The 22,957-nt window shown below is 45.4% G+C and overlaps 1 protein-coding gene across 1 annotated transcript in view; it reads left to right on the top strand.

Moving 5' to 3' along the window:
• Positions 1 to 21,061, top strand: part of KREMEN1 (kringle containing transmembrane protein 1) — a 60,328-nt gene extending 39,267 nt beyond the window's left edge. The window contains exons 4-9 of the mRNA XM_065890322.1: positions 986 to 1,110; positions 7,521 to 7,674; positions 16,752 to 17,084; positions 17,935 to 18,093; positions 19,190 to 19,274; positions 20,893 to 21,061. Of these exons, the coding sequence (XP_065746394.1) occupies positions 986 to 1,110; positions 7,521 to 7,674; positions 16,752 to 17,084; positions 17,935 to 18,093; positions 19,190 to 19,274; positions 20,893 to 21,061 (1,025 nt within the window). The remainder of the gene's footprint in view (positions 1 to 985; positions 1,111 to 7,520; positions 7,675 to 16,751; positions 17,085 to 17,934; positions 18,094 to 19,189; positions 19,275 to 20,892) is intronic.
• The last annotated feature ends 1,896 nt before the right edge of the window (positions 21,062 to 22,957 follow it).

The following is a 22,957-nucleotide window of genomic DNA, read 5'->3' as shown; positions in this document are numbered from 1 at the left end:
ACACAGGTCCTTGTAACATAGAGGCAGGAGGACTAGAGTCAGAGAAGGTGATGTGATGATAGAAGCAGAGGGGGGCAAGCAGAGGCTGGGATGGGGCAGCCACAAGCCAAGGAATAGGGGCAGCTTCTAGGAGACGGAAAAGGCAAGGAACAGGTTGTCCCCTCGAGCCTGTGAAGGAACACAGCTCTGCTGATGCCTTGATTTTAGCCCCAGAAGACCCATTTAGTACATCTGACCTCCAGAACTGTTAAGATAATGAATTTATGCTACTTTAAGCCACTAGATTTGTGGTCATTTATTCCAGTAGCAATAGGAAACTAATACATTCACCAAAGGACCTGGTTAAACCAACTTGCGGGGCTTTTTAAGAAACAAGGGGAGGCATAAGGCATAGGATGGTGGGCTTCCAAGGGCTTTTTTGCTGTCCAGTGACTCTGAAACGTCATTTACATATTGTAGCTTCTCTGTTTTTAGGAAGTTATTCCTAGGTCTCGTCAATACTAAATTCTATCAATATTGAACAGGTGAAAAATTTCTTAGGCGTAGTTATATGGGCCTTACTCGTCAAAATAAAACAAAAACATAGCAGCTAGCAGAGGACACTAAGGCTTCTTTTTTTTTTTTTTTTTTTTTTTTTGCGGTACACGGGCCTCTCACTGCTGTGGCCTCCCCCATTGCGGAGCACAGGCTCCGGACATGCAGGCTTAGCGGCCGTGGCTCATGGGCCCAGCCGCTCCACGGCATATGGGATCTTCCCAGACCGGGGCACGAACCCGTGTCCTCTGCATCGGCAGGCGGACTCTCAACCACTGCGCCACCAGGGAAGCCCAAGGTTTCCATTTTTAAAGCTTATTGCTTGTTATTCATTTGCACCTTAGGAGTGGAAATGTTGGCTGAGATGAGAGTACCTGACACAACACGCTTTTCCCTCTTGGTGTTCACAGCCAGATGTTGTAAAGTTCTTTTGTTTTTCATTTTTCTTCAGTGCCTGGAAACCTTGGCTGCTACAAGGATCATGGAAACCCACCTCCTCTAACTGGTGCCAGTAAAACGTCTAACAGACTTACCATACAAACTTGTATCAGTTTTTGTCGGAGTCAAAGGTTCAAGGTAATGGTTCTGTGGCTATGTATCTATAGAAAAAGATAAAAGTGTAAGTGCATTCTGCTAAGATACCTTTAAAACATATAAACTGTAAAAAAACAACCTGTGAAGCTATATGACTGTATACATTTCTGCCAAGGAGAAGTTGGAGGAAGAGTGAGGCTTGGGATTCAAGGGCGTGAGGCAGCACTCTGTCCAAAGACTGCGAGAAAAGGGGAGGAAAAGCACCAATATCTGCATCCCAGTTTGACTTCCAGCACAGTTACATGTGTCCTTGAGCCCCTGCATGTTATGAGCAGAGACATCTCTGGCTCCCTGGGGGATCTGGGAATAAGCCAAGGTAGTGGTTACTTCTTTGATACATTAGGGTGCCCTAGCCTGGGCACCAGTCCAAAATAGTTTCTTTCCTTCCTATCCATTCTTCTATCTGAAACTCATTCGTCGGCCATTAAGGTTCAGTAATGCTCTTGTTTATTATATCAAAGAAAAGTCTTTCCCTCCCTCCCTCCCTCCCTCCCTCCCTCCCTCCCTCCCTCCCTCCCTCCCTCCCTCCCTTCCTTCCTTCCTTCCTTCCTTCCTCCTTCCTTCCTTCTTCAGTCAAAAGATCATTAATCAGGCCCAAGCGAGGAAAATAGACTGGCAGGGTTCAGGGCCTCTGTGGGGCAGGTAGCTGAGCAAGGCAGTTAGCCCAACGTGATCAAGCGATTGGTTGCTTGCAAAAGATTGAGCATATAAGTAACTATATTGAGGATAATGGGAGCCAGGTTTCTCATTATTAGAGAAGAAAGCCAGGGAAAACTGGAATGAAGTCTATAGTGTTGGACAGGGATTGAAGTTATTAGTATAGTGCATGGTTTCTGATACATATATAGAGAGAAGTAAATTTAACTATAAAAGTGTGTGTGTATGTGTATGTATGTATATACATGTATATTTCCTAGGTCTGTCCACTGAAAAGGCCTGGGAACAGTGCCACACTGGTAGTAAAGGTCACATTTAGCACTCATATCTTGGTTTATAAATACTGTTCTCCATTAAAAAGAACTAGGGCTCCTTGGAGAAAATTGCTGATTCTAGAGAAATCACAAGATAAGGTTGTTGGGTTTTTTTTTCTGAGAAAGCACAAGATGATCCTGAAACATCTTGTACAAGAAAGTAAGGAATGTGAGGGACTTGTCAAAAGGACACAGGAACCCACTTGGAGGGACTCCCACTGGCTAAATCTAACATAATTTGAGCTTCAAAACAAATAATAAGAATAATAAATATACTCCATTAAATAAAATAAGAATCTGCAAATTCACGCTGATGTAAAAAAATAACTGAATACTACCAAATGTAAAATAGATAGCTAGTGGGAAGCAGCCACATAGCACAGGGAGATCAGCTTGGTGCTTTGTGACCACCTAGAGGGGTGGGATAGGGAGGGTGGGAAGGAGATGCAAGAGGGAGGAGATATGGGGATATATGTATAGCTGATTCACTTTGTTATAGAGCAGAAACTAACACACCATGGTAAAGCAATTATACTCCAATAAAGATGTTAAAAAAAAAAGTGAACAAATAAATGAGGAGAAGAAAAGCATTTCCTTACAGGAGAATGCCAACTAATAAATGTAGAAGAAATGATGGAATTAGAAAATTCACCATTTGGCCACCATCATAGTAATAATTGATTCAGAGAACAAATATCAAGGTATGTAAATATTCCACATCCTCATGGATGGTGAGTAAAAGTTTTACTAGTGAGTGAAAGTTGCGTGAGGAATAGGATATTTATATAGCTTCAGAGATCTCCCCACAAAATACTACCATAAAGGGAAAACAAGTAATTCTACAGTGAAGAAAACTGGCGTGCACTACCATATGCAGGTGATCAAAGTTAGTATCACCAGTGATGGGACCACTAGACATTGTGTCTCACCTGACCTGTCAAGAGCATGACATCACTTTGGTGATTGTCTGCCAAAAATGCGTAATATGAATATAAGCATGAAACACTAGGTAAATCTGAAACGAGGGACATTCTACAAAATAGCCTTTATTCTTCAGAAATGTTAAGGTCACAAAGGTCAAGGAAGGCCTGCAGCTATTCCAGATTGAAGGAGACTGAGGAGACCCGACAGCTAAGTATGTCTGTGATGCTGGATTGGATCCTTTTCTACAAAGGCAGTTGCCAACTTGAATGTGGGTCTCTAGGTGAGAGGGAAAGGGCAGTTCTTTGTATTATTCTTGCAATTTTTCTATAGGTTTGGAATTATTTCAAAATGAAAATACAGCATAAGTATTTGAGAAAACACAACACCCATTAATAGAAAAGTCATAAGCAAACTAGGAAGAGAAGGGAACTTCCTCAATTTGATTACGAGCATCTACCAAAAACGCTAAAGCTAAATTTATGTTCAGTGCTGAAAGGTTCAGTGCTTTACATGTACGATCAGGAACAAACAGTGAGGCCCACTGCCACTTCTTCTGATCAGCATTGTATTGGAGGTCCTTTCCAATAAAATAAGGAAAGAAAAGTAAACAAAAGGCATGTAGGTTGGAAAGGGAGAAGTAAAATTTTCTTTATTTATGGACAAGATGATCATGTATGTAGACATAAGGAATCTATGAAAAAGCTATTAGAACTAATAAGTAGATTTAGCAGGGTTGTAGTTTATAAGGTCATATACAAAAATTAGTTGCATTTCTATATACTAAAAGTGAACAATTAAATATAAATTTTCAATTTAAAAATTAATTTTAAAAATAATTTTTAATTAAAGTTTTATTTTAAAAATTAAAACAAAAATTTAAATGCCATTTACAGTAGCATAAATAACAGAAATAAGTTTAACAAAGGATATTGAAGACCTATACACTGAATACTACATGGCAAGGGAAAATTAAAGACGATCTAAATGAATGGAGACATAGACATTGTTCATAGATCAGAAGGCTCAGTATTGTTATAATGTCAGTTTTCCCCAAATTGATCAATAGATTCAATACAATCCTAATCAAAATCATACCAGATTTTTTAAATTGACAAGCTGATCCTAGAATTTATATGGAAAGGCAAAGAACTTAGAATAATCAAAATAATTTTTAAAGAGATCATCCTAGGAGGACTTGCCCTGCATGATCTCAAGACTTTCTGTAAAGCTGCAGTAATCAAGACAGTAGTATTGGCATACAAATAGTCACATAGATCATGAGTCAGATTTGGCATGTGGGCCAAATCCTACCACCCACATATTTCTGTAAAAAAAAAAAAAAAAGTTTTATTGACACACAGCCACACCCATTCCTGTATATATTGTCCAAGCCTGCTTTCATGTTTAGTCATTGAGAAGAGACCGTGTGACCCACAAAGCTGAAAACATTTACTGTATGACTTTTTATAGAAGGAGTTTTCCAACCTTTGTTATAGATCAATGGAACTGGATAGAGAGTCCAGAAATGGACCTGCACTTAGATGGACAATTGATTTTCAACAGAGATGCCAAGGTAATTCAGTGGGAGAGAGGATAGTCTTTCAACAAATGGTTCTGGAGAACTGGAGCTCTTTATGAAAAACAGGAACCCCTGTCCTTACATCACATCATAACTTCAAATTATACTACTGAAAAAATAGCTATAGTACTGACATAAAGATGGATATATAAGCCAATGGAATAGAATTTAGAGTCCAGAGATAAACCCATACATTTATTTAAGGCCAATTGATTTTTTTTAAAGTTTTTTTTTTATGTGGACCATTTTTTTAAAGTCTTTATTAAGTTTGTTACAATATTGCTTCTGTTTTATGTTTTGGTTTTTTGGCCCTGAGTCATGTGGGATCTTAGCTCCCTGAACAGGGATCGAACCCACATCCCCTGCATTGGAAGACAAAGTCTTAACCACTGGGCCACCAGGGAAGTCCCAAGGCTAATTGATATTTGACAAGGGTGCCATATCATTCAATGGGGAAAGAATAGTCTTTTCAACAAATAGTGCTGGGACAACTGGATATCCACATGGAAAAAGAATGAATTTGGACCCCTACCTCATATTACATATGAAAATTAATTAAAAATGGATCACAGGCCTACATGTAATAGCTAAAACTATAAAAGTTTAGAAAGAAGTATGGGTACAAATATACATGGCCTTGGATTAGGCAGTGGTTTTTTTAGTTATGATACCAAAAGCACAAACAAACAAAGAAAAAATAGGTAAATTGGACTTCATCAAAATTTAAAACGTCTGTGTATCAGGGACACTATTAAGAAAGTGAAAAAGCAACTCACAGAATAGAGAAAATATTTGCAAAACATATATCTGAATAAAAATCTAATGCCCAGAATATATAAAGAACTCTTACAATGTGACAATAAAAAGACAAGCAACCCAACTAAAAAATGAGCAAACGATCTGTAGATTTTTTAAAAAATATTTATTTATTTATTTATTTTTGGCTGCATTGGGTCTTTGTTGCTGCGCATGGGCTTTCTCTAGTTTTGGCTAACGGGGGCTACTCTTTGTTGCCGGTGCACAGGCTTCTCATTGCGGTGGCTTCTCTTGTTGTGGAGCATGGGCTTTAGGCACGCGGGCTTCAGTAGTTGTGGCATGCAGGCTCAGTAGTTGTGGCTCTCAGGCTGTAGAGTGCAGGCTCAGTAGTTGTGGTGCATGGGCTTAGTTGCTCCACGGCATAGTTGTGGCTAGCGGGGGCTACTCTTCGTTGCGGTGCACAGCCTTCTTATTGTGGTGGCTTCTCGTGTTGTGGAGCATGGGCTCTAGGCACGCAGGCTTCAGTAGTTGTGGCACGTGGGCTCAGTAGTTGTGGCTCACAGGCTGTAGAGCACAGGCTCAGTAGTTGTGGCTCACGGGCTTAGTTGCTCCAGGCATGTGGGATCTTCCCAGACCAAGGGTCAAGCCCTTGTCCCCTGCATTGGCAGGCGGATTCTTAACCCCTGTGCCACCAGGGAAGCCCTGATGAGCAAAGGATTTGAATAGACATTTCTCCATAGAAGATGTACAAATGGCCAGTAAGCACGTGAAAAGATGCTGAATATTACTAGTCTTTAGGGAAATGCAAATCAAAACCAATCAGATACCACTTCATATAATAAGTAACCTAGGACAGCTGTAATTTTTTTTAAATGACAAAAGCAAGTGTTAGTGAGGTTGTAGAGAAATTACAACCCAGAAATCTCATTTCTAGGTATTTACCCTAGAGAAAGGAAAACTTATGTTCACACAAAAATCTACACAAATGTTTATAGCAGCTCTATTTTATAATTATGAAAAACTAAAAACAACCCAATGGATTAACAAACTGTGGTACATTCATACAACAGACTACTGCTCAGCAAATTATAAAATACATGCGTCAATTTGGATGAACCTCAGAGACATTATGCTGAGTGAAAGAAGCCACTCTCAAAACATAACATACTGTATGATTCCATGTACAGTATACAGTGTCTTAGTCCATTCTGGCTGCTGTTACAAAATGGTTGGCTTAAACCAAGCATTTTATTTCTCATGGTTCTAAAGGCTGAGAAGTCCAAGATCAAGGCTTTGGCAGATTTGGTGTCTGGTGATGGCCCGTTTCCTGGTTCATAGATGGCCATCTTCTCACTGTGTCCTCGCATGGCAGAAGGGGCAAGGGGGTCTCTTTTATAAAGGCTCTAACCCCATTCATGAGAACAAGCCCTCACTTCCCAGAGGTCTCACCACTAAGTACCATCACATTGGGAATTAGCTTTCAACATATAAATTTCGGGGGTCGGGGGGGACACGGGCATTCAGTCTATAGTGTATGACATACTCGAAAAGATAAAACTATAGTGTAGAAAACTAATTAGTGGTTGCCAGGGGTTCTAGAGGGAGAACTATCATATAAAGCGATAGCACAAGGAAGGTTCCTGGGGTGATGCACCTATTCTGTATCCTGATTGTAGTGGTGGGTGTACAAATCTATACATAGGTTAAAATTCATAGGACTGTGTACCATATAAATAGTCGTACTGTATGGTAATATAAAAAATAAAAATGTTAAATGGGGTCTAGAGTAAGTTTTCTGTGAGTACTAACTTTAAAGCATTTACCACCTGGCACATAGTAAACATTCAATAAAATGGTTAGCTGTTATTATTATTAATGTTTCAAGTTAATGAGATTCCCCCCTGCCTTTAACTTACTTAAATACAGTAGAAATGCAAACATTAATAAGGGATGCTTACTGAAGGGGAAGCACCGTGGTGGTGTGTAGTTACCAGTCTACATGTAATGAAGTGTGGTGAGGGTGGGATGAGGCAGAGGTCCCTGGGGAACATGGGCTGGGAAGACGAAGTGCTTGCTTGCTGGGGGCCAAACCTGCCAGGCTCCTTCAGGCCACCGACACCCCTGACTGACGCTTACCAAGTGCTGCTTCTCTGTCGTGGCAGTTTGCCGGGATGGAGTCAGGCTATGCTTGCTTCTGTGGAAACAGTCCTGATTACTGGAAGTACGGGGAGGCAGCCAGTACTGAGTGCAACAGCGTCTGCTTCGGGGATCACACCCAGCCCTGTGGGGGCGATGGCAGGATCATCGTCTTTGACAGTGAGTATGCCCTGTGCCTGGCACTGTCCAAGGCACAGGAACCCTGGGCCAGGGGAACCAGCCTGCCCCTGCTTCCTCCCTCCCCGTTATCCATTCATTCACTTGGCAATACTTATTAAGCACCTTCTGCAGGCCAGGCAGGCACTGACCAGACCCTGGGGATACAGCACTGAACCAGAAGACTCTAGAAGTGAGCACAGACGTTTAACAAGTAATTACTTACAGTTGTGCCCTGGCCTATTGTGAGATGCTCAGACAACCTAGAAAAGATAATAGGGACACTGATGTAATGGTTCAGTATCAGCTTTAAGATCCTCTTGTTTAATGTAATTTGCAAGCCCTTTTAGTGTTTTCTGAGGCATCTGAGATTTATATCTTACTGTGATAGAGCAGAGAAGAGATGCAAAGCTTCGAGTTGTCTTTCCAGGCCTGGTACTGAGTGTGCCCTGACCCACCCGTCTCCTCCCTGACCCGCCACTCCGTGAGATGCTGGCCAGGGCAGAGCATCTAAACGGGGTATGGCCTGGGACCTTGACCTCTTCAACCGCTGGCCCACTTGATCCCCCGTAATCCACCCACATCTACGCGGTGGTAATGAGACTTCGCAAGCGCCCTCGTACCAGTGCAGCGCCAGATTTTAAGATGGCAGAAAGGAGATAGTCACAGATGAGGCAGACGAAGGGAAAGGCTTGAGCTTACTGAGACACACTGTAGAGTCTACAGTGTTGTTAGTCCCCAGGCTAGATTAGATGCTGACATCTTGACTAGGCTGAGTGGCTCAGTTTTAAGCCAGAATGTCATGTGGTACGTCAATGTCCTGGGGCTGCTGCCATAGCAAATTATCACCAACTGGGTGGCTTCAAACAACAGAAATTTCTTCTCTCATAGTTTGGGAGCCTAGAAGTCCAAAATCAAGGCGTTGTCAGGGCCATGTTCCCTTTGAAGGCTCCAGGGAAGAATCTTCCTTTGCCTCTTCCTACTATCCGGTCATTGCTGGCAGTCTTCGGCATTCCTTGACTTGTAGCTGCATCACTCCGGTCTCTGTCTTCTTTACGTGACTGACTTCCCTCTGTGCCTCCTTACAAGGACACTAGTCATTGGATTAGGTCTACCCTAATCTAGTACAGCCTCAGTTAACTTGATAACATGTGTAAAGACCCTGTTTTCAAATAAGGTCACCAACACAGACACCAGGCATTAGGAGTTAAACATATCTTTTTGGAGGACATGATTCAGCCACTACGTATGGTGTCTGTAAAACCCAGCCTGAGTTTATAACTGATGCTTTCACAGGTTACAGCTTAGACACTGTCAAAAATGTGTTTTTTTGTGTGGGGGGGCACAGTGGGAGGATTGGCGAGCAGAACTCACGTGGTTAATTTTTGGTCTTTTTAGTTGTGTGCCCACTGGAGACTGCCAGTGGCTTCCTATACATCCTGTTTTGCTCAGTGTTAGTACCTCTGTTAAAGGCTGCACCTCAGCTAATGTTTAAGGGAGAATAGTTGGCAAATAATATGTGTTGCACGTCCATTTAGCCTTTCATCTCCAGAGTTCATTGTTATAAAATCCTCTGCCTCAACACCCCAACCCAGGAGAGTATGTTGGCTGACCTTACAGAGTGCCTGGTATACTCTTAAGTAAAAAAAATAAGGAGAAAAATACTGAGTCCCTAGTATGTAAGGCTTTGTAAGAATTGTCACGTTGGGCCCTCCTGGCAGCCATCTGAGGAAGGCATTATTATCCCTCTCATTTTACGGAAGAGAGTCCTAGGTTGTGGAGAGGAAGAGAGTCCTAGGTTGTGGAGGGGATAAATAACTTGCCAGGACTCACACCACCAGCAAGCCGTGGGCATAGACAGTAAACAGAAGCAGGGTGTGTGGGTTCACTACCTGTTTTTCTACTTTAAACAGAATATAGTGTTAATTTTTTTAAATGAAAAATAAGTGTTGGTGAGAATATGGAGAAATTGAAACCCTGTACGTTGTTGGTATAAATGTTAATGGCTCAGCTCCTTTGAAGCAGTCTGGCAGTTCCTCAAAACGTGAAACAGAGTCATCTTATGACCCAGTAATTCCACTCCTAAGAATATACCCGAGAGAGCTGAAAACATATGTTCACACAAAAGCTTGCACATGAATGTTCATAGCAGCATTATTCGTAACAGCCAAAAAGTAGCAAGACCCCAGATGTCCATCAACTGACAAATGGATGAACAAAATGTGGTGTGTCCATACAATGGAATATTATTTAGCCCCAAAAAGAAATGAATTACTGACCCCTGCCACAACATGAGGAACCTTGAAAACATGATGCTCAGTGAAAGAAACCAGATGCACGGGGCGCATATTTAATGATTCCATTGATAAGAAATGTCCAGAATAGGCAAATCCATACAGACAAAAAACAGATTAATGGTTGCCAAGGGCTGGGGAAAGGGGAGGAATGAGAAATGATTGCTTAGGAGGTATGGGTTTTCTTTTTGGGGTAATGAAAATATCCTGGAATTGGATAGTAGCAGTGGATGCACAACATTGTGACAGAACTAAATACCACTGAACTGTACTCTTTTAAATGGTTAAAATGGTGAATTTCATATCAATAAAAATAAGTATAGTTTTTATGTGATACTCTTTCATTCACTTAGCACATTTTTATTGGGTATCTTCAGTGTGGCAGATAAATTATGTTTTATTTGCACAGTGCCTCTACTGGAGCGTCAAATGGAAATAATTTGGTTTAAAGTCAGTCATCTTTGTACCAAGTATCATCTTTGGTACTAGAAATATATCTAGGAGTTAGCACTGGGCCTCACACAAAAGTGCCCTAAGACAAATTAATTATGATGAAAATAATTGCTCTCTATTGAGTGCTTGCTTTATGCTAGACTTGATGCTGGGGCACTTGTTTATTTTGTTATTTAATCCTTGCAACAGCCCAGTTGATAAGGAAGCTGTGGATCAAAAGATTAAATAATTTGTCCAAGCTAATAAGTGCCAGAGTCAGGATTCAAACTCAGGTTTGCCACAGTTTTTTATTTTTCTATTTTCAGCAGCTAAAAATCCCTTTTATTAACAATAACAAAATAGATCATAATACCAGATCCAGTTTAATGCTTTAAAAGTATGTGAACAGGGCTTCCCTGGTGGCACAGTGGTTGAGAGTCCGCCTGCCGATGCAGAGGACACGGGTTCGTGCCCCGGTCTGGGAAGATCCCACATGCCGCAGAGCGGCTAGGCCCGTGAGCCATGTCCGCTGAGCCTGCACGTCCAGAGCCTGTGCTCCGCAATGGGAGAGGCCACAACAGTGAGAGGCCTACGTACCGCAAAAAAAAAAAAAAAGTATGTGAACAAAGTTTGCCCAGTTGTTCAGATTATGATCAAACTGGCCCCTTCCGCAGGTCTCTAACTGCCCCCTCTGGCTTCCATGCCCTCGAGGACTAAAAAGAATGGCACTGAGAGGCTGTCTATTCCAGTCTTCAGAGGCCCCAATGTGTGTTGACTGGCAGGGGCCCCTGACAGCAGCCAACTCATAATTCATACCCCACAGCTTTGTAAAGAAAGGTAAAAAATGCAGCACTGTAGAAATAATCTGTAAAGTTTCATCTGTTAGGAGTAAAATAGTTTAAAGAGCTTAAGTACTGCCTCCTGGAGATCCTTATGATCCACTGGATGAGGCTGAGCATTTCAGAGATGGTGACTGCAGACTATCCCGTAATTTGGGAGGGCAAAGGTGCCTCTTCTAAGAGACTGGAGGAGAGTTAGATGTGAGAAAGGGACCAGGTTTCAGTCTCTGTGTCTCAGAACAACCACCTCGGGAGAGAGACTACTCAGGCAGCGGGCGGAAGCTGTCTGCTCAGTATTTGTTGCCACATCCAGTGATTTGTCACAGGCTCTGTGACTGATTTTCCAGCAGGCTCGCATGAGCTTAGGGAGGTTGCTGAAGTAGGTTGTGTTCTCTTTGTAAAAGTGGCGCTGATGAAGGCTTCAGAGCCTCTGCTGCCCCCAGAGTTAAACGTACTGAATTAACAGAACCAAACAGAAGATCAGATAGGCCGGCGTCAGCAGCAGGTCACAGGGACTGCCCAAGCAGCCCTCTTGGCCTCCCTCAGCTTCTAGGCACTGAAGGGAGAAGTGAGTCATATAGGTTGGGTCTTACTTGGTAACATTAGTGGAGCACCTATATTCACAGGGCACTGTGCTATCCATTTCCCAGGCATTCTCTCCCTTAATTCTCATAATACTGTGAAGCAGGTACTGTTATCTTTACTTGCCCCACAAGAAAACTGAGGCTCATAAAAGTTTAGTAACTTGCCCAGAGTCCCACAGATAGAGATCCTGCCCTCATGGAACTTACATTTTGGTGGGAAGGGAGGAGATTAATGGTGAAAAAGATTGAGGGCCTAAGGACATGTAGGATCTGACAGCTGGGACTATATTAGTAATTGTATTTCATAGATTCCAAGATGCCATCAGTTGTGAGATGCAACATTATTTTATATGCCACTGAAAGGAAAAAAATGCTTCCAATTAAACAATGACATGCACGGACTGAAAGACACATCCTAGGTTGTGTGTCAGGTCAATGTCCCCTTCAAAAAATAAGATCTTGAATATATTCGTAAGTTTTAAGTTTCCTTAATATCTGAAATGTAAGTTTCCTTTTTTCCTGAATTATCACTGAACTTTAATAATCCATCATAGATGTCATGTGCTTGTTCTCAAAATTGCTGAATTGGATGTACTGTCAGCATGGCACGCATCTAGGAATCGAAATTTCTGAGTTTGTCTGCCTTTGCTGTTGAAACATCAGTTTAACTTGGACACTTTTTTCTTTTCAAATAATAATAATAATAAAATAACTAACACGTAACTGAGCTTGTACTCTGTGCCAGATCTCATACTAAACACTTTACATGCATCAACTCATTTTGATTCTTATAACCTCATGAGGGAGAAACTATTACTAATTTCATTTTATAGATGAGGAAACTGAGGTATACAGAAGATAAGTATCTTGCTCAAATTCATAGTTAGTACATGGTAAAGTCAAGATTAGAACCCAGGAATCTTTATTTTTTTAATTTAGGTTTATTGAGGTGAAATTACATATAGTAAAGTCACCCTTTTAGTTGCATAGTCCAGTAAGATTCAACAAATATGTACACAGTCGAAATATAGGACATTTTTGTCACCTCAGAAAGCTCTCTTGTGCCCCTTTGTGGTCACCACCCCCAGCCCTCAGCAGCCACTGATCCCGTGTTCCACCTGTATGGTTTTGTGTTCTGAACAAAGTCATATAAATGGAATTATACAGTACTTAAACATTTGCGTTTGGCTTCTTTCACTTAGAAAAATACTTTTGAGATTCACTTTTGTTGTTTCAGTAGTTCCTTTTTATTGCTAAGAAACATGCCTTTGTACAAATGTGTCACAGCTCATTCATCATTTACCAATCGGTAAACATCAGTCTATGATAAAGATGCTGTACAGCTGCTGTACACACACATGTACAGGTGTTTGAGCGTGTGTTTGTATTTCTCTTGGGTGAGTACCTAGGAGTTACAGCATTTCTGGGCCATACACTAAGTGCATATTCAGCGTTTATAAGACACTGCCAGCTGTTTTTTGAAGTGATTATACCATTTTGCACTCTGGCTGACAAGGTATAAGATTTCCAGTTACTCCTCATCCTCACCTGTACTTTTGTATTGTCTCTTTTTTAATGTTAACCATTCTTTCGTGTGTGTCGTGGTAACTCATGGTTTTACTTTGCATTTCCATAATTTCTAATGATGTTGAACATCTTTTCATGTTCTTATTTGCCATCTGGTATCATATTCTTTCGGCCTAAAGAAGTTCCTTTAGCATTTTCTCTAATGCAGGTCTGCTGTCAATGGCTTCTCTCAGCTTTTGTTTGAGAAAGCCTTATTTCACCTTCTTTTTTTGGCCATGCCACACGGCATGTGGGATCTTTGTTCCCGGACCAGGGATCGAACCTGGGCCCTCAACAGTGAAAGTGCCGAGTCCTAACCACTGGACCTCCTGGGAATTCCCTTTGTTTTTTAAATTTTTGTTTTATTTGCCTGAAGATTGCTGAGATTCTTAAATAACCTTTCATCAACTTTGGAGCATTCTTAGCCATTATCTCTTCAACTATTTCTCCTATCTTATTCTCTTTTTCTTCTCTTTCTGGGACTCCAGTTATATATTGTTAGACCGTTTGATATTGTGCCCCAGCTGTTGGAAGCTCTGTTCTTCTTTTTTATTTATTTTTTTCTCTGTGTTTCATTTTGGATAATTTCTACTGACCTATTTTCAAGCGTGTTGATTGTTTTCTCAGTGTGTGTAATCTGTTTCTAAGCCCATCAAAGGAATTCTTCATCTCTAATATTGTTTGTTTTATTTCTAGAATTTACATCTGACTCTTTTTTGTAGTTTCCATATCTCTGCTGAAATTTCCAATCTGTTCAAGCATGTTGTCCATCTTTTCCCCTAGATATTTTCTGTCTGGTAGTTCTAATGTCTGGGTCATTGAGTCTGGTTCTGTGGATTGTTTTATCTCCTTTTTTAAAAATTGAGATGTAATTGACATATAACACTATTAGTTTTAGGTGTACAACATAATCACTCAATATGTATATATATTGTGAAATGATTACCAGATGTTTTATCTCTTGACAGTGTCTTTTTTTTAATATAAGTTTATTTTTGGCTGCTTTGGGTCTTCGTTGTGGCACATGGGCTTCTCATTGCGCTGGCTTCTCTTGTTGCGGAGCACAGGCTCTAGGCGCGCAGGCTTCAGTGATTGTGGCACACAGGCTCAGTAGTGGCTTGCAAGCTCTAGAGCGCAGGCTCAGTAGCTGTAGTGCATGGGGGCTTCACGGCATGTGGGACCTTCCCGGACCAGGGATTGAACCCGTGTCCCCTGCATTGGCAGGCGGATTCTTAACTATCGCACCGCCAGGGAAGTCCCGACAGTGTCTTTTATTTTCCTTTCTTTCTTGCTTGCTTGCTTTTATGTTTTGTGTGTTGTAATATTGTATTGAATACCGTACACTATACGTAGAAGGATAGTAGAGGCTGAGGAGGTGTATTTACACCTGGAAATGGGCAGGCCTGCTTGGTGTGGGGATTGATTTAGCCTTTCTATCAGTGGTCGAGCTGGGTTTGGGTTTCCCTGTTCCTGTCATCACCTGCAGTGCATGTCAACCTTCAGATTCCTCCCATGATGGCTGCTGTTACCTCATGCTCAGTGTGGAGCCTGGGATGCCAGTGGGGTTTTTTCATTGTTCCCATTCCACCCTCAACTTTGAGCAGTTCCTCCTTGCCCGTGACCTTTCCCCTCCCTTGATGGTAGACTTCTGCTGCTTGTTACTTGGCGCTGTGCTCGTGGTGTGGTTGGGGGTTCTTGGTTCTCCTGCCCCATCCTCCATCTCAGACACGTCGTGTCACTGGGCCTCAGGGATGGGGTCTTTCCAGCATCCCCAAATACCCCTCTCCCGGCAGCCGAGCACTGCCTTGTATCTGTGGGGGCTTCCGGGAAGAAGAGGGTCTCCTGCCCCTCCATTGGGTAGCAGACCTCTGCTTGGCATTGGTACAGGATCCTGGGGCTCAAGGCAACCAGGGACTGATGGCTTTTGCCTCTGCTCTTCCCCCAGAAGCAATGAGTCTTTGCCTGGTTACTTTGACAGGAACGAGAGAGTCTCCTGCTCCCTCCCCAGGGGCTTCTATGCTGGCCCTGGGAGCAGGAGGGTTTGCTGCCCCTCCCCTTGCAGCTTAAGGCTTTTGTTTCCTTTGAGAGGAGGGTCCTGGAAGAGGGCAGGGTTTCAGGCCTGTCCCCCAGCAGTGGCTCATCACCTCCTACCCGTCACCTTCTGCTCACTGGTACCACCAATGGGGACCCTTTGGTGTCCTGCCCTACCCTGGTCATTCTCGTGGGCCCTGGGTGGAGGCCTGCACAGAATTGCTTGCAAGTGAGTGCAGACTCCTGTTGTATCTGGGGTCCCCGGGCATCCTGGACTGAGAGGCTAGCCCACATTCAGCCTTTAGAAATTTGTTAAAATTTTAGCTGCTTTCTTCTTACTTACTTTCATGGCGACCCCCTCTTCCTCTTGTGCTCCGTCAACGATGAAACACTTTGTGTGGCCTGACTCTCCTCAGAGGAGCTTCTTACTTTTTAGAATTAAATTGCCTTGGTTGTCTTGAGACCTCAGCTTTCTAATGCATTGAAGAAACGTTCTGAGCTTTTTCTCATTGTTAGGATGAAAGCAGCTTTCTACATCCTAAAGGGAAGCAGAACTCCCCCAAAGCCTGCTTTTTAAATCCCAGCCCTACCCTCCCTCTTGAGGACTTTCATTTCCAGGATCTTATTTGCACTTCAGCACATAAGATACAGTGAAGTGTATCTGCCACTCAGAACCTGCCACTCAGCAGTGGGAGTCCAGAGACATCAAATGTGCTGCTGCAGAGTGATCAGTGAGCTTCCCCTCTGCAGAAAGTCATTTCTTGTGCCACAGTTTCCCACTTGAAAAACAAGTGTGGCCCCTCAAATGAGCCTCGCACCCCTAAGGTACTTGGGATGCCCTCGGCTTTTTACAACCTTACCTCATCAGTGCCCCCTGCAGAGAGGTCCTTTGTTTTCATGTGCTTTGTCTCATCTGTCCTCACACATTTATGTGATACAAGAGCAGGTAGGTGGTGGTCTCTCCACTCTCAAAGCTGTGAGAAGCTAGAGGTCTGGATGTGAAGTATGGCCCCTGGGATCAATGGCCCAGCTGGTTCCGAACCCAGACTCTCTGACTCCAGCCTGGCCCCCGCCGGGGGCCGCACTGCTGTGCTGTGTGCTAACTTTAAGGTCTCCTGGGGAAAAAAAAAAAAAGCCTCCAGTCATTTGTTCAGGGTTTAAGCGATTCATTCTGTGATTCAATCCTGAAACATGAGACAGTCTGGTTTTGCAGACAAAAAACAACATCCCAAACTGGATCCCATCAGCTAGGAAGTTTTGTTTGTAACAGGTTGAAAAGTGAGCCCTGTGGCCGAGCCCCAGCCTGAGGGCTGGTATCCTTTTGTCTCCTGCAGCTCTGGTCGGTGCCTGTGGTGGGAATTACTCGGCCATGACTTCCGTGGTCTATTCCCCCGACTTTCCCGACGCATACGCCACAGGGAGGGTCTGCTACTGGACCATCCGGGTCCCGGGAGCCTCCCACATCTACTTCAGCTTTGCCTTGTTTGACATCCGGGATTCCGCAGACATGGTGGAGCTGCTGGACGGCTACACCCACCGCGTCCTGGTCCGTTTCAACGGGAGGAACCGCCCGCCTTTGTCCTTTAACATCTCTCTGGACTTTGTCATCTTGTATTTCTTCTCTGATCGCGTCAATCAGGCCCAGGGATTTGCTGTCTTGTACCAAGGTAAGACCTCGGCCTCCTTGGGCTCCCCTTGAACCTCATTGTGACGTGTGGACCTCGGGTGCTTCTTGCCAGAAGGACTGTATGTCAGGATCTGCCCACTCAACTTGCAGGTTTTCCCGCCTCCTATTTTATAACTTGTACCCACTTCATGATACAGAGACGAGGTGCCACCTGTGAGTTCTGCTGTCTTAGTCGTTCTCATGACAGTTTTCATGGGAGAGTTAAAAGACTAACTAAAAGAAAGAGCTGAGATTGGCAGAATCGGAAGGTTCCAGAGAGGTCATTTGCTCCATCCTCCTGCCTCTGAACATCCTAGCCAATCCCCAAAGCCTGGTTTACCATCTTCAGACCCTCCTAACATGGGGCTGCACTCCTGCCCCTGTAATGTGAACACACATGTGCTAGGCACAACTCGTTGCCCACACATGGGAACACAGCAGGTGTCCGTGACCTAGTCTCTGTTCTGGACGTCGAGGGCCTCAAGAAGAGTTCAGTCAGTGTGTGGCTACAGGAAGGAGGAGGAGGCCTCCTCACGGGTGGGACAGGCTGAAAGAACAGGTAGAATTGGGGCAGATCGATAGGAAGGAAGAGGGCCTTCGGGGCAGAGGGACCATAGCTGCAGAGGCACAAGGGTAGGAAAACCCTAAAGCACGTTCAGGGATCCATGCAGAGACACGTCAAATGGCTCCTTCGGAGCCAGAGCCTGGCAGGTTCTGCTTTGGGGCCAGCGGGGCCAAGAATTGCCCCCAGCACTGAACCATAGAAAACTGCCTTCTCTTCATGACCAGTGCCTCCTCCTCTTCGTTGTCTCCACCAGCTTTCCCCCAGCTAATTCCTTTTGATCTTCCAGCCGTCAAGGAAGACCCGCCACAGGAGAGGCCCACTGCCAACCAGACGCTGGCTGAGGTGTTCACAGAGCAGGCCAACCTCAGTGTCAGCGCTGCCCGGTCCTCCAAAGTCCTCTACGTCATCACCACCAGCCCCAGCCACCCACCCCAGACCGTGCCAGGTAGCAGTTCCCAGACACCATCAAAGAGGTGGGAGCCACAGAGCTTGGGGGTAGTGCACTTGGCGGTTACAGAAACAGAGCTCTCTCAGGTGTTTCTCTTTCCGAGATGGGCTGGGGGTCCTGGCTCCATGACTCTGTTTGTCCTGGCCTTGGAGGGACATTTTCTCTTTAGCTTGATTCCGTAGTCCTTACCTCCAGCATCTAACACGGCTGCGTTGAGTACGTGGTGATTAATCAGCTAACCCAGTGTTTCCTGCGGCCCCAGGTTGTAGCTCTCTGAGTGCATCAGCAGTTGCCAGAGCTGTGTTTATTCAGTCATTCGGAAGATGTGTAATTGCTTTAATGGTGTCAGGCTCTGTCTTAGGCACTGGATTGTACAGCGAACCACACAAAATCCCTGCCCTCCTGTGGCTGACACGTGGAAGGAGAAAGACAAAAAGCAAAAGAAGAGTCAGATAGTCACCAGAGCTGAGAAGGCAGGTCCTGCAGGAGACAGGTGGAGAGAGGGTGGTGATCTTATGGTTCAAGCTGGCTAACTTGGTCGGGTACGGACTGTGACTCTCTCTTTTCTGCCAAGGAAGTTGGAGGCTTTACAAGCTGGTAGAGCTGCAGATACCATTCGCAATTCCCTGGATTAGAGGTTTTCCCCTGCAAGACTCACAGTAGGAAGTCAGGGAGGAGAGCCCCTTCCTGTGTATCCTATTGTTTGTGTATCTGTAGGATTTCACAAGTCACACATCCCATTCCTCAGATGAGGAAATGAGGCCCAGAGAGTTTATGTAATTTGTCTGTGGTCGAACAGTGATTCCAGTGGTAGAGACAGAATGTGCACCACTCCTTTCAGCTCCAAGTTGAGTGTGCTTTGGACCACACTGCCTACCTCTCTGCAGGAGGGAGTCTAGAGCAAGTCGAGGTGCTCAGAAGGTCTGGGACTCCGGGCCAGCCCAGCTCGAGCTGCGTTGCATGGCTAGCCCCACCTGCAGGGAGCTCCTCAGCCAGGCCTGCTTCTCTGAGCCACCAGGGCTCACTCAGACTTCCTTCTGAAAAGTGAGCTCACACAACACAGTCCGATCACCCCTGTCTTTTGCACTTGCAGGATGGACAGTGTATGGCCTGGCAACGCTCCTTATCCTCACGGTCACAGCCATCATAGCAAAGATGCTTCTGCACATCACTTTCAAGTGAGTATGAGAGCCATCCAACTCCAGGAGGGGAAGGCTCAGGGCTCCTTTTCTACTACGCTTCAGTTGTCTGAGAACACTTGTAATATCAGAACATGATTCCAAAGCACTCAGTGCTGGGCAGCGTGAGGCCATAGACATTCCTCATTCTCTGTAGAGTGAAATGTACAACTGGGCAAATCTCACTAGGTTTGAGGAATTGTGTGTGTGCTCCTGGGTCTAAAGGATACGATTTCAAGGAGGATTGAAATAGTCTGGGCATAAAACAGGACAATTTCCATTTTTTGGCTTGTGCTGGCCCCCTGAAGAGATCTTTACATAAGAGCAAAGATTCCTAGGACAATACCAGGCATATTTCCTGATGCCTTCTAGAAACTGTGAGACATTCTTAGGAAGAGAATTCCAACATTTTATTAACTATTGCTTAATAATTATTTAAAAACAATTATTTAAGAAGCTTTTAAAAACTTCGTCCTTCAGTTCCAACCAATTTGGAAAAAAATATTTCCTCCCCTTACTTCCGCTGTCCAGGTTTAACTGTTCTGCCTTCCAGGAAAGGGGTGATTGTTCATGCACTGATGTTTGTGTGCCTACAGAGGGGGGTGCTAATTTTCTTAGCCCTCTGCTCTGTCTTTCCTGTGGTTCTCAGTCCAGGCTCTCTCCATTTCTTTTCTTTTCCTCAGTAAAACTTTTTTCTCAGTTTTACTGAGATATAATTAACATAAGGGCTCTCTCCATTTCAAGGCCTTCCTGAGCATTGGTGTCCTGTAAAAGCTACCTTTTCCCTGACCTTCTGGCTTGCTCTCTGCCAGACTTCTTTGTACATTAAATGTCGTCTCCTCCATTGCCCTGTAAAGGCTGCCCTTGGCCTCTTTGGCACCACCCATAGGCCTTTCCACCCTGCACTTTACATTTTTCAGTGGAAACAATGTCCTTGTTATTGTCTACTGGGCTTCTATATCTGTGTTTCTCTTTCTTTTTTTTTTTTAAGTCCCAGTTCACACATTCTGGGGAAGCCTCTCAGGCACAGCCCCGTCTGCGTGTCCCCCACAGCAGGGAGAGCGCAGGACACTCTCTCTAGGGTCCAGCACTTCACTGCACACTGAGGCACCGAAGCCCGTGTCTGACTTTCATCTGACACGGAGCCCCTCTGCAGCTTCCCTGTCAAGCAGTGCCAGGGGCTGGCACGGGGGCAGGGCAGGCGTGGGCAGAAAGGCAGGTCCCAGTCCAAGAAGAGCAGGCTTGCCTTCATCCTGTTTAGCTAGGTGGACTTCCGAATAAGTGTCATTTGAAAAGAGTTCTTCTGCTTAAAAAGAAAGAAGTATTTTGAAAACTCATAATCTCTCAGGCCAGCCCTTTCCAGATTTGAATAATCCTTCCAGCTAGAAGGTTCTTCATTACACTGAGCTGGAAGCTGCCCCACTGCACTGCCATCCCACAGGGCGCAGGTCATCCAGATGACAGTCCCTCGGGTCTCTAAAGGCAGCTATGAGGTTTCCTGAGGCCTCGCCTCACCGAATGTCCCATTTTATAGGTGCAGGTATCTCATGAGATGGTAGGTTCTTTCGGACGCTTTGTTCTATTCTACTTGAAAAATTAAGTTATTTTTGTTTGACAGATCCCATCGTGTTCCTGCCTTAGGGGACCTTAGGGACTGTCGTCAACCAGGGACGTCGGGGGAAATCTGGAGCATTTTTTATAAGCCTTCTACTTCGATTTCCATCTTTAAGAAGAAGCTCAAGGGTCAGAGTCAACAAGATGACCGTAATCCTCTTGTGAGTGACTAAAACCTCCCCGCTCTGTGCCCAGGACGTGAGATCCCTCTGAGCTCGAGGCCCATGGGGACCACTTCTCCCGTGGTTTCCTTTGACTGACTCTTCCTGCCTCTCCCTTGGCCTCTTCTGGGGCACCGGCCACAGGGGCAGCATAGCCTGGATTCGACCTGCTTCATCACTGCACTTAGGAGAGAGACTCATGGTCCCACGGTCCGTGCCTCCTGCATCTCTCTCTCTCTCTGATCTAGGAATAGGGTGTCGGGACAGTGGGGCTGAGATGACAGAGATGGTTGTGTCCAGCACTGGGCTCAGGTACGTTCTAGACGACTGTCAGGTAGTGGGTAGGTAGTGCTTCTTCTCAGTTTTGTCCACACAGATCGCTTTCTCCTGGTCTTTATGGTTTGGAACAGGCTAGGCAGAGAGAGTTCTGAGGCTGTTCTGGGGGTTGGCCCCGCAAAGCATGACAGAAACCCACGCTCTGTGCTGACTCTGGGGCTTTGCTCCATGGGCTCCGGGAGAGAATGGGCCGCCTCCAGCCTGGAAGGGCCTGTCATGTCAAACCTGACACCTTCACCCATGGGCTTCTTTCTATGGCTTCTTCTGCAGCTTGGTGACTAGCAGACAAGTTTGAGGGGTAGTCATAGGAAACATCCATTCATTTATTCATGCAGTAGACTTTACCGAAAGCTTTTCTAGGTGCTCAGTAGCTCCTTGTTGGGCTGGATTTGGTGACCTCTCCCCCAAGCTGCTCGTCCTGTGGAGCCTGAGCCAGGTCCCGTCTCAGGATTCCTAAGCTGACTCTCAGTTCAGAACAGGGAGTGTAAACATGGTTGAGCATCCAGGAAGCAACGTGTGACACAGGGTGCCAGCAGTCCCTCCTTTAAGTGTCCCTTATTTTAAAAGAGGATGAAAAATTTCCCATGGCCTGTGCTCTCTGCGGCCTCCATGCCTCTTCTTATGGGGACAGGGTGGGCTTTGGAATGGCTCAGTGGGGAAGGAGAGGCCTCTTGTCCCTACTCCCACACCCTCTGCCCCCCAGAAGGGGAGGGGAGCCGCAGAGAGTGGCATGCGGAGTGGGGAGGGAGGGTGTGGGAACGGGAGCCCCACTGAGGAAAGGCCTCCGAAGATTGAGAGCTGCAGCTGCAGCGGCCGCGAGCGGTGGGAGTCTGTGCCATCCCGTCCAGAAGCCCCGCCGTCCGTCCAAGAGCAGCCTCGTCTACAGCAGCCGGGAGGAGCACCTGGGACCCCGAAGGCCGGGCCTGGCCTCTGTCGGAGTGTGGCTCTCCCGCAGGCACTCGAGCCTTGGGCCTCGTTGTGCCAAGTGTTTGGGGCACTTTGCCCCCCTCGCCGAACCCCTGAGCTACTGCCTGCTGTGGCCTTCCCTAGGGGTCTGCCACACTGGCAGGCGTCTGCGCCCAGCTCCCAGAAAGACAGAGGGCCGCGTGGGGCCAGCTGGGAGGCGACACCAGCAACCAGGAGAGATGCTGGGAGCTGGCAGCGTGGGCCAGGGGCGTTTGGAGGGGGAAACGCCACGTGTCCACGGGAGAGCGGGGGCGCTGCCCCAGGCACCAGGTGAGGCTTTGATCTGGAAAGGGCGGTTACCCCAAGCAGCTCTCAGCAGGGTCTGGAGACAGGCCTGCCGAGTGCAAGGACCACTGGAATATACTGACGTGTGCAGTCTCCCCTCCAAGCTATTCCTGGCCTTTATGGAATCTCCTCTCAAACACAAGTGTCAGGTGTGTGCAGTCACAGAGGGCCCTGTGCTGTGAATAGGTCCACGCAGCACAGAGGGAATGTGGAATCCCACCCGGGAGGGGTCCACCCGGCCAGGGGCAGTTGCTCGCAGCCATGAGCTCCCTCTGATCACTGGCCTTGGTGCATCCTGTGGGCCCGCCTGCCCTCTTCACA

The sequence above is a fragment of the Phocoena phocoena genome, chromosome 13, assembly GCF_963924675.1.
Source record: "Phocoena phocoena chromosome 13, mPhoPho1.1, whole genome shotgun sequence".
NCBI classification, from domain to species: Eukaryota; Metazoa; Chordata; class Mammalia; order Artiodactyla; family Phocoenidae; genus Phocoena; species Phocoena phocoena.
This window is presented reverse-complemented; position numbering and strand designations above follow the sequence as displayed.